Source organism: Pollachius pollachius (genome assembly GCF_949987615.1).
Source record: "Pollachius pollachius genome assembly, chromosome: 3".
Classification (NCBI taxonomy): Eukaryota; Metazoa; Chordata; class Actinopteri; order Gadiformes; family Gadidae; genus Pollachius; species Pollachius pollachius.
This window is the reverse complement of record NC_136936.1, coordinates 10,146,190-10,158,132: the sequence shown is the minus strand read 5'-3', so window position 1 is coordinate 10,158,132 and position 11,943 is coordinate 10,146,190. Positions and strand designations below refer to the sequence as shown.

Below are 11,943 nucleotides of genomic sequence, written 5' to 3'. Positions count from 1 at the left end.
GTAGTTCATCCAGTATCAGTCATAATACAGTGATATTGCTAGCATGATAGTTTAGGCTATGGGCTGTGTGTGTGTGTGTGTGTGTGTGTGTGTGTATGTGTGTGTGCATGTGTGCATGTGCGTGTGTGTGTATGTGTGCGGGCAGATGGGAGGGGGTTTAATACAGCATTTCCGATGGCCCTTGATTAAGGCGGCGAAGCGCGGCTGGGCTTCGGGGGTTGAACACAGGTTGCTTCGGCACTCTGACCTTTCTGATCAAATATACATGTGTAGGACATTTCTATCCTTTAAAATACCATATGAAACATTCAATACCTCCACATTCGCTCAGTAGTTGGGGAACAAGAGCTCAATTTATACCAGCCCAGCACCACTAATAAATTTCTTGTCCTCTGGGCTTTGGTACTTTTGTACATTTTCATTTCATAAAGAAGAAAAACTCCAGCTCTGAATGTATCCAACTATATGAAGAGTAAGCCGGGGCAATATTCTTGTGATTAAGAGAGCCTTATAGTGACTGAAGGAGAGATTTGTGGAGGTAAAATTCAGCATCACTTAGACGACTAGCAGAGAGTAGAAAGTTTACTGCGACCCATTAGCCGATCCATAATACACTTGGGATGCACTTCAATTTTTCTTAGCATCAACACTGTGTTTACAAAACAGAGTCAAGTAAATTATTTCCAACAAAATCGTTTTTCCCCCCCTTGCGTTGTGTCCCTCATTAGGTAGCAATTAGTTTTTTAGCCTACATTTGTAGGCCTAAATGAACATTTTATTTGCTATATATTGGGACAAGCATGTAGTGGATAAAACACTTAAACTGCTATGAATGAGGATAGGTTCATAGAATATAATTAGGAACAATATTTTACTATTGCCCTTTTACTTTTGAATTTGACATTTTATATCTCCTGAGAAAAATCGATATAAAGAAGATATAAAACAAAAAGTTTGGTGTTTGAGGAGTCAGTCGCATGGGCACGAAAAATCCTTGATGTTTCAAAGTAAATATAAAATTCCAAGTGGACGAAATCCAAGTTGAAAACAAACAATGGTACAAAAGGCTCAGTAAATCAGCAAAGTTGCCTTAATGATCTCTCAAAATATTTTCTAACAACAGTCTCCTCAAAAAGTAGGAATTGGGTTTCAAAAAACAACGGCGGCCTAACCCAAATCTATTATGCTTACCAACTATACCAACTGTGCTTTGTTGAAATTTGCTTTCATCGTCGCCATGGTCGCTATCACCATCATTAACACCATCACCGTCACTGTCAATTTCCTCGTTGGTTGGGGGGTGATTTCCCCATGCCAACGGATACAAGGATGGAGAAATATCAAAGTCAAACAGTTGTCTCAGTTTTGTTTTAATGCTTTGTTGGCTTTGGTTAAATCTTGTTTTGACTTGATGGAATCATACAGAATACTCAGCCATTCCTCTCTGGGACAAATCTTGGCTCGCTTGATGATCACTACGTTTAAAAGTTGGCACTTTTGTGAAGTGTTGAGCTATAGGTCTTGGAACTGCAGATTTTTTTTTCTGTACGGAAACAAAATCGAAAAAAGTAAGATAATAGCGTCGCTACATCAAACTATTTCCATTGAATCTCACCAAGGGAGTAAATCAGCCTTTGTATGGCAAAGCATGAGCGTACAAGAGTGTTCAAGTTCACGTTTTTTTATTTGTCCATTGCACAAAATGGCAGGCAAAGCAGTCATAGCTGGCAATGACATTTTTGTATCCCAAGCCCTCCTTTACAATACAATCTATCTCGGTACAGTCAAATATATGACCATTTCAAAACTGCTTGAAGAACAGAAAACATAGGTCTTTATCTTTAGTCTTCTCTTGTCTCTCTGTTACCTCTAACATCCACGAGGTGTGTGTGTGTGTGTGTGTGTGTGTGTGTGTGTGTGTGTGTGTGTGTGTGTTGCCACTGCACAAACATATTTGAGGCGCATGTGCGGAGCTGCACTTGTTAAACAACACTGTCATCAAAGTTTTATAGGCTGATGTAGGTGCGGCGTTCAGAGACAGGGTCTAATTGTAACAATACCTTGAGTGATGAGTGCACACCAAACCTCTATCTCCCCTGTCACCGCTGTATGTGTGATTGGATGCCACCGGCACCCCCCCCCCCCCCCCCCCCCCCCCCCCACATCACTCCCCCCCTGAAATCACACCGCTATAACGGTCTAATCAGCCGTTAACGAGCCGTGCTGAAAAAATCAATGCGTGTGAGAATCCAGAATATTCTGCTCCAATTAATGACAGGGCAGACTTCTGTCGATACGCTGATGTAGAGTGCAGGGTACGAGGGTGCTTAGTTGCCTGCGTGTCTGATCCCAGCTTTTTAGAGCAAGGGCCCCTTTTTGTCCAAAACACAACCCTTTGTTTTGCTGACTAACCACTTATTGATTTTTTTTTACCACGTTTGTTAAGCGCAAATAAGGGATGACATCAGAGCCAGGGCCAACTATTTCCCTACCTGAGGATGCGTCTCAATAGTGAATCTGCATCCTCAATGATTCCACATCTGGGAGTTTACTCAAGGGTATAAGGATGGTTGTATTTTATTTTGTGAAAATAGGCTTAAAAGACCCAAACAAAGGGACAAATGTTTTCCAAAAGTCTCTTTCTGGCTTGTAGCTGTATCCGTCTCTCTCTCTCCTGTGACTGTATGTGGGGGATATGAAGACCCCGTGATGCACCATCACAAGCCTCCGTGTCCCACGTGCACGACGGCTATGATGACTGAATGTGTCGAATGTCGACCCTGAGAAGAGAAAACAAAAACGAAAGAAGTAACCCGCATCACATACAAATAAAGTCAAAGGCCAATGGAACGCCACACATTTTCCTATAGACTAAATGGCCTTCCGTAGAAAACTGTGTACTGGATCACCCCATCTCGTCTGTCACCCTGTCATCTGGTAGGACTATCGATAAGCACCGTTGGGCACGTTGCATTATATTCTCTATAATTGTGAAGGGAAATAATGCAAGCCGGCTTCCATTTACGCAAACACTGGAGGTTCGGGCTGTTAGAAGAATAAATAGCTCGGTGGCAACCACTCAATTGTATTCCCTTATATATTTTGGCAGGAGTGAACTGAAAGTGAAAGTGTTATGGAGTGAGAGTGCCCCCTCGTGTCGGGGTGAGGTATATATAATGGACATATTTCCAAACAAAAAACTGATCGATTGTGTTACATTTTCAACAAAATCTTGAAGTTAACACAATGGGAGGTTATCTTGATACAATACTTATACAACGTGCATATTTAACCCAGAACAACTGCTCCTGGGTGGTATCTTAACTGAAATACCTCTAAATCTATGTGCCAACGTGCAAGGAGAATGTGCTACCATTGTGTCATCCTACACGATAACCTCATTGACACACACACACACACACACACACACACACACACACACACACACACACACACACACACACACACACACACACTTTAGTGTGTATAATTCCTACAGTCACGCAGAAGGCAATTAATAGTGTTGACCCTGTTGACTTACTGACAACATGTTAGTGGCGATGGACGCCAAAGGGGGAGACAGAGAGGGCATTATGTGTTATCAACCCCTTTCCTCCATCTCTCCCTCCATCCTGCCTCTATATCCTTCCCTCCCTCTCGCGTTCCTCCATCCCATCCCTCTCCCCCCCCTGCTTTCCACCCTCCCTCCTTCCTCCATCATCCCCTTCCCTCTATCCCATCCCTTCCCTCTCTCCTCCCCCCTCCCATTCTCTTCTCCCTCTCTCCATTCTTAATCCCCTCGCTCTCTATCCTTCCGCTTTCTCCCTCCATCCTCCCACCATCATCCCCCCCCCTCCCTCCTCTCCCCATCCCTTCACTCTTCCTCCCTCATTCCCTCCATCCTCTCACCATCCCCTCATTCTTTCATCCCTCCCTCCATCCTCCTCCTCTCTCTCTCATCTTTCCTATCCCCCTCCTCTCGGTCTGACAGCCAAGGCCAAGTGGGTAATTTTCGGTGGTATTTTATTGTATTGTTGATGTGATCTGTTATAGGCTGTTTCCTCTCCTAGGAGCGTATTAGAAAGACACCGGGAGACGCTGCTATTGGATTACCAGGCGTTATGCACCACTAGACCGCTGCCAGCTAAATAAGCAAAATAACTCACACAAGATGCAACGCAGTTTACAAGGGGCTGTTATTGTTGTCTGTGTACCTCGCTGCCTCGTTGTGTTTGATGAATCACGGCTTCATGCCTGGATTTGTTTTTCCATGTTACTAACTATGGCAATGTGCGTAAAATCTGCTTATATTTTATTTTATTTTAGGCCAGATAAAACTTCATTAGATTAGTCTGCACAAACATCCGGAGGATTGGAGAGGATTTCAAAGAAACAAGAAAATATAATATCAGGCAAATGGATACAATATGATGAATCAACATTTTTTTGTAAATGTATTTATCATTCAAGCCTATATAAAAATAGATAACCATGAGCAACTCATTCGTATTGCATCACTATTCTACACGATTATAATAATGTTTAATTTAACATTAAGTGGACATTAACATTCCAGCTTGTAAAAGGTTATCATTTATATGTATCGAAAATACCTCTTCAAGACAAATAAGTAAACATAATGATTTGCAATATTATATACAGTGACAGTATTTGTTTCATGGGAATGTCTGGATTGAATGTGGTCCAACTAAGGAAACTACAGTTCCCTGGGCCATCAAGCCTTTTTTGTAGGAAATAAAAATACAGGCCATTGGTTGGGCACCGAACCCCTGTGACTGAGCATGTGACTGAGGCGCGCCAATGAGGATAAGCTGCGTTCGTTCTCACCGATGTGCAATACAAATAAATTGAAGGTTAACGCCGTTTGGATCATTGACACTGCTTCCACAACTATTAAATTTACGGTGAAAAGCCTTGCATTTACCGACTGATGTTAAACACTCTGTAACAATCTGATTGTTACCGTTTGCTGGTGTTTAACTCGCTTTCAGTTCCACTTGACTTGAACGCAGCAACGAGCCTTAACAGGAAGTGTCTGTCTAGCAGGACACAACGTAAAAGTCAACGGTAATGCTCAATGAAACAAAATAAACTTTTAATAAGAACCGTTGTCGCACAATTGGAAAATCATCCAACCTACCAATCTTAGCAGACTCGATGTTTAACGCCGCTATTAAAGCAGTAGATTTGGTGTTGAATGTGTCCTTATCTCGGAGGACAGTTTTATGTAGTATTCGGCATTACTGCAAGAAGTCACCAAAGAAGCTCAGAGTATCAGAGGCACTTGAAGGGTCAAATGTGGGATCCAACATCACAGTAGAGGTACAGCGTTTTATGTGAACATTTGATGCATATGGTTATCATCCAATGTACGCATTTCCAATTGATGTGAGAGAAAATCTGTTCGTGTTGTAACTCTATATAGAACTGACATTACTTTGCATTGCATTGGATGCGTACTACTGGGGCTTCTATAGGGCTTCATGCAATGCAAAACATTATCCCATCTATATAGAGAGAATTATATTGCATCATAAGAATTCAGAACATTTTGAAAACACTACAATATAAATATTGCTATACAAGTAAATAGATATAAAAAAATATGAAAGAAGATGTAATACTGTATAATGTGTTTACACTGTTAAGTTAACTGTTATATCATATCTGAGAGACAACACATATTTTTAATGGCTCTGTTGCTTTGTTCACTTCCAAGGGTTGGGTTCGGTCCGTCAGGTCTCAAAAGGACAACTTGTTTGTGCATGTGAACGATGGAAGCTGTCTGCAGCCACTGCAAATAGTCGCCAGCTCTGAGCTCAATGATGCGTGAGTGTGTTTAACCTATATGTGTTTGTGTGTATGTGTGTCTTCACGGTATCGTCCTCTGGTAATTCTGTTGTTTTAATTTCTAGCCTGCTGACGTTTGGGAGTGCTGTTGAAGTCAGCGGTTGTCTGAAGCAAAGCCCAAGCAGGAAGCAGCCAGTGGAGTTGCTGGCTGACCGAATCAATGTAGTCGGAGGATGTGACACTCTGGTAAATACAATGTAGTTCAAAGAATCTGTATATAGTTCCCGTAAGGCAAACATAGTTGGAAGACACAGTAACACTGTCTGGAAAATTTATGTTGCGCTATCGGCATTGGACCCTAAAGTTTTCACTCTTTTGTTTTTGTCATTTTTTAGGAATTTCCATTTAAAATCAAAGAGAGACATGGCCTTGACTATGTCCGCCAATATCCTCACATGAGATGCAGGACCAACGTCTTCAGCTCCATGATGAGAATAAGAAGCGCAGCCTCGTCGGCTGTCCACTCCCACTTTACGGTGAGGAACTCCATCAAGTCGATTCCAGTTCTTGGCTCCCTTAATTACCTTTACAGTGTCCATGGGCTTCACCGGCCCACACATTAGGACACGCGCTAACCCTACAAGCCCTCTAAAGGGCAAGAGGAAAAAATCAAAAATCTAGAGGGACGAAACCTTGAGATGACCCAAAGAAGATGGATCCCACGTTCCAGGGACGGTTAGGAGTGCAATAGGTGCCAAAATTGGCAGACATATAATGATATTATAAACAACCAAAAGCTTAGTTGTTGAAATTAGTATAATAGTAATGACCTCACAAAAGTCTGTTTAGCTGGCACAGTAAATAGTGATCAAAGTCTTCATCATTTCTAGTCAGTTAGATGAGGAGCATCTCGGTTAGTAACCCCAAATCCATCCCTTCTTGTCGTTCCTATCCAGGAAAGAGGCTTTATCCAGATTCACACTCCGGTGATCACCTCCAATGACTGTGAAGGAGCAGGAGAACTCTTCCAGGTGGAGGCAAGTGGCATTCAAATTTGAAAATCAGAGACCAATTGTCTATTAAAAACAATTATTTATTTAGAACATCTAAAACTACAGTTGAATGTGCTGGTTTGGTGGTCTTCAATTAGGTATGTGTGTGTGGGTGTGTGTGTGTGTGTGTGTGTGTGTGTGTGTGTGTGTGTGTGTGTGTGTGTGTGTGTGTGTGTGTTTAGTAATCTTATTAGAACAAGCTGATGTATTTGTTTTCATGTTTGTATGAATTGTTTGTGTTTACCACAGCCCTCAGGCCAGATGACTGAACCAGACAAGAATTTCTTCTCAGTTCCTGCCTTCCTGACCGTATCTGGTCAACTGCATCTAGAGGTCATGTCAGGGTAAGAATATCCATCCATCCATTTGTCAATTTTCCATCCATCCAACCATCCCCTACCCAACCATCCACCCACCTGTACACAAGAGAACCGCTGCATATGTGTTATAGAAGACCTAGAATCTCAGCCACACAAACAATGTTTAGAGGCCTTTTTCACTGTTTATTTTCTCTGCCAACTCATTGCATGTGTCTGTGGGTATGATTTACTGTAATATTATCAGCATCTGTACTTTAGATACAGAACCAGAAGGTCTGGAAAGTCACAAAATCAAAGACAAACCACTTTTCTCTCTTTCTTTCTTTCTTTCTTTTCTTTCTCTCTCTCTCTCTCGCTCTCGCTCTCGCTCTCTCTCTCTCTCTCTCTCTCTCTCTCTCCCTCCTCTCCCAGGGCGTTTTCCCATGTCTACACGTTCGGACCGACCTTCCGAGCCGAGAACTCCCAGAGCCGGCGCCACCTAGCTGAGTTCTACATGGTGGAGGCCGAGCTGGCCTTCACACAGTCCCTGGAAGACCTCACCAAGGTGGGCCTCTCCTCCTCTAACACAAGAGCCCTGGGGTCAGGGTCATGTTTCTCCCCTTGCCAAAGATTTCAGTTCGGTAACCCTAATGCTATGTGGAAGTTGCATTGGGGTAGCATTTTGACTACGCAATGCTACACAATATTTTTGTTGTTGTTGTCTTAGTTTATGGAATGATCTATCAGATGTGATATTGGTCATTTGTCAGGTTAATTTTGGGAGGTATATGAATACTCTAGACCAGCATTACTCATTGCGCGGCTCGCAAGCCACATGCGGCTCGCCAAGCCTCTATTTGCGGCTCGCATGGCGGTAAAAATATACAGTGATATGATCATGCAGTGAATACAGATATTTAAAAAAACAATACAAACAATTATTTAAAAAATAAATCAACAGCGGCATTAAAAGGTGGAAATATAGCCTTGTCTAGAAAATATTTTTAAACTTGCTCGGCTCTACGCTGACAGCGGGGTTGCCAGATTGGCGGTTTTCCTGCATAACAAGAGAGAATGTGCTCTTTGGATGGACTTATTCTTATTAACTTATTCTTCAATAGCTTCCATGTTATGTGACCCAGTGTCTCCACATTATTCCAGAAAATAGCACACAGTCACACAAGTCTAAATTTTCCTCTCAAAGTGCACCAGATTGATGCATTCCAGGTTAAAAGGTACCAAATTTTCTTCCGGGGGAGCATGCCCCCGGACCCCGCTAAGGACCGGGTTCCCTCCACAGTTTCACAAAATTCTGTGGGAAACACTGCTTCAGGAAGGACATATTATCAAGCAGGCATACTTATTTATGACTGGATTTATAGCTTTTGATACTTTGCGGTAAAAATGGCTCTCCTGTTGACGTCGTCCTGTCAGTGCGGCTCTCCTGAAAAAAATAGTGAATACCACTGCTCTAGACTATTCTAACCCGTGTTATTCAATGCCACCCCTGATATTAGTCTAGAGGCACCCTCTACGTGGGGTCGGCTGATTAAGAGTATTCCATGATACGGGGTCTTCCTTACTCCATCCGGGGTTGGGCGTTGTGTTGGTATTTGTTCAACAGGTGATGGAGGACTTATTCCGCAGTGTTACGGAGCAGGTCTTGGACCGGTGTTCTGAAGACGTGGATCTGTTTCACCAGCGGGTCTCACCCGGGCACAGGGTGGGTAGTTCCTGGGAACTCCCAGGGTTCAGTAGGACGATATGGGCTGCCATGTACTAGGTACCTGGTTCTGGGAACTACAAGATGAGTACTGTGAGTACTGAGTACTTCAATAGGGCTTGGTAGCGAAAACCAAGTACTTTTTAGGCCCCGACTGAAAAACAAATCAGGGATCTGTGTTTTTCTTTCTGTTCAGCTATGTTTTGCATTTGCCATACTTTATCATTATATTTACGTTATTAGTATCCTTTAAAAAGTCAAATGAAACTTAATTGTGTATAAATGTGTTTACACTCAAAGTATTGTACCGAAAAATGTATTGATTTGCAATTGGAACACAAGTGGCCTTGTCAGAAACAGTGTTGGAATTTAATGGGAACTCCATACCAAAATATCTCAAACTAAGGCCACTGATGTCTGAGGCCATCTCGTTTCTAACTGTGTTCTCTCGTCCCTGACCCAAGGCCGTAGTGGAGGCCATGCTGAAGAAGAGCTTCACTGTGTGAGTGACAACCACATGATCACTTACCTCAACGACGCATAGCATTTCAACCTTATTGTCACGTGCACATTAATAGAACAGTGAGCAGAAGACACATGCACTCATTATTTAATTGTGCTTTCAGTGTCTTGAAAAGTGCTGTAGAAATAGGTTTAAATATTATTAAGGGAATGAAATGCTTGAAGATTGGTCTAAAACAGTAAAAACAAGTAATAAACAGTAAAAAAGATGCAATGTTCTGTATAATTATGTACACCTATAAATGTAATATGAATTGAAGTTTAAATTAGATTTAAGTATGTATACCAACAATGTGTCTTAAAGTGTAGGTGAGGAGCTTAACTGTAACCTTTGTTTGAATGTGACCCAGGATCAGCTACACAGAAGCCATTGACATCCTCAACCGATCCTCACACAAGTTCGTCTTTCCAACAACTGTAAGCGATACATCTAGCTCTCAAACTATTTTTACTGATGTACTGATCTTTTCAGTTAATTGCAAATTTAACCAGCTTGAAGCTTATAGGGTTTTAAAAAACCAAAGGGGTTTCAGACATTAATCCCATTACTGACAAATGTATCTGTTTCTGTTTTAGTTTTCTTTCTACTTTTTGCAGATTCTCATTCTATATTCTCATTTTAAGAAGAGGTCAAAGTATCCCCTTCAATCCTACTAAGACCCTTGGGGTACCTTAATACATTATATGATAGTGTAGTGTAGGCAGGATAGTGTAGTGGCCATAGAGATCGACTCCCATCTGTAAGGTACTGGGTTAAATCCCCAATGTCTAAAGCCTACCTGAGCAATATGCCTGTACCCTAACCCTCAAGGAGATGTGATATGAATTCACCTGGGTAAACCTGTGCAATACTTTTGACACCAGTATAAACAGTATCGTTTTTGGCCACATTGACCTGTTGTTGACCTTTGACCTCCAGTGGGGCTGTGACCTCCAGACGGAGCATGAGAAGTTCCTGGTGAGGCACTGCGGAAACCTCCCCGTCTTCGTCACTGACTACCCCTACGACCTGAAGCCCTTCTACGCAAGGGACAACAAGGACCGCCCCCTGCATACGGTATCCAATACAGCAATGCAACGGGCTGACAAGGGAAACCACCAGAACAAGACTTTCACGTTATAACATAAGAGAGTTAGAAGTAACAATTGCGACTTTCATGGATTAGAACATTACAAACTATAAACTAAAAAGGTGTTTTCAAGGGGAAGGTATTGACCTATCGGAAAGCCTAACGTGGTGCATCATCGGTAGCAGTAGGGTTGAGGGAGGGAACGTGGGAATGCTTGTCTTAAGCATGTCTCTGGTCTCCCGGGGGTTCTGGTCTGCAGGCAGCTGCGGTAGACCTGCTGGTCCCAGGGGTCGGGGAGCTCTGTGGGGGGTCGCTGAGAGAGGACCGACTGGACCTGCTGACCGCACGCCTGGCCCAGTAAGGACACCCATCATATTAAGAATGATCGTGTGATGCATAATATTGTTACATATGTTATATTGAAACGTCGGATGTCAAAATGTTAATGACAAAAGATAAACGTTTAATAATTCCATGATTTGGTAGACATCTTGCAGAGAAAGACACACGATTTTGCATTCATTTAATGTATTTCGATGATTGGATTTGTGCTATTTTAATGTTATACTTAAGAATGTGATGAAATAATTCTTGCTTATTTTGTCTCTTTAGGGCTGGCATGGAGAGCACGTATGACTGGTAAACGGCAACAATACATTGCTTACACACACACACACACACACACACACACACACATGAGTGGATACTCTGCTATGAGCTGAGTAGCTTTGCCCTTAGCGTCTGATGCTTTCGGCTAAGTAGCATTGCCCGTGGCACATGATTCTATGAGCAAAGTAGCACAGCCCTTATGCTCCTTTCCTATAAGACAATGAGCATAGTGGCTAACACCTAACGCCGGATTCTTCTTCTTTCCTTCTTCTTCTTCCTAGGTATTTAGATCTCCGGCGCTTCGGTTCCACCCCTCACGGGGGCTTTGGGATGGGGTTCGAGAGATACCTGCAATGCATCCTGGGAGTTGACAACATTAAAGATGTCATTCCTTTCCCCAGATTCTCCCATTCTTGTCAACTGTAAAAAAAAAAACAACAACATGCAGATGTGGAATGTCTTGCCGTTTTTATCTTGCACCGAATAAACATTTATAGGTGTTTAAAATATTTTATTGGTGTACTCTATTTTCACACACACACACACACACACGCACACGCACACACACGCACACGCACACTGTTGGTATATTTAGCTAATGACTTCATGTCATATATTGTCTTTTCCACAAGATGGCGCCTTTTTCCTTCCCTCCTCAACCACTTGATAATAAATCCAGAATTGTTGCTGTGTGAACATTCAACCTATAAATTAAACAACTGGTGTGTTCCCTGTTAACCATACAACTTGATTCCAACATAAACATGCTTGTTTCTTTGTTTTAATAAATAAACGCTTTAAAATCACTTTTAACATGTTTCTATAGCGTATCCATTTTTTAAGTTAATATATATTTC

The 11,943-nt window shown here is 42.1% G+C and overlaps 1 protein-coding gene across 2 annotated transcripts; it reads left to right on the top strand.

Moving 5' to 3' along the window:
• Positions 1-4,851: 4,851 nt before the first annotated feature.
• Positions 4,852-11,883, top strand: nars2 (asparaginyl-tRNA synthetase 2, mitochondrial). 2 transcript variants are annotated; one of them, XM_079731858.1, is made up of 14 exons: positions 4,852-5,343; positions 5,741-5,850; positions 5,937-6,057; positions 6,207-6,347; positions 6,768-6,848; positions 7,113-7,207; positions 7,595-7,727; positions 8,787-8,885; positions 9,350-9,387; positions 9,758-9,824; positions 10,327-10,464; positions 10,737-10,834; positions 11,090-11,116; positions 11,368-11,883. In XM_079731858.1, exons 1-14 carry the CDS (start codon positions 5,179-5,181, stop codon positions 11,510-11,512), a joined length of 1,458 nt encoding a protein of 485 aa, XP_079587984.1. In that variant the 5' UTR covers positions 4,852-5,178; the 3' UTR covers positions 11,513-11,883. The 2 variants fall into 2 exon arrangements, with proteins under 2 accessions (XP_079587984.1, XP_079587985.1); XM_079731859.1 differs by lacking the exon at positions 8,787-8,885.
• Positions 11,884-11,943: the final 60 nt, after the last annotated feature.

Bases quoted from the DNA above. Each gene is read 5' to 3' on its own strand.
- nars2 (XM_079731858.1), top strand. From the start codon at position 5,179: ATGTTTAACGCCGCTATTAAAGCAGTAGATTTGGTGTTGAATGTGTCC. The intron at 5,344-5,740 runs GTACAGCGTTTT...TTCACTTCCAAG, and splicing joins GATCCAACATCACAGTAGAG to GGTTGGGTTCGGTCCGTCAG. The intron at 6,348-6,767 runs GTGAGGAACTCC...GTTCCTATCCAG, and splicing joins CTGTCCACTCCCACTTTACG to GAAAGAGGCTTTATCCAGAT.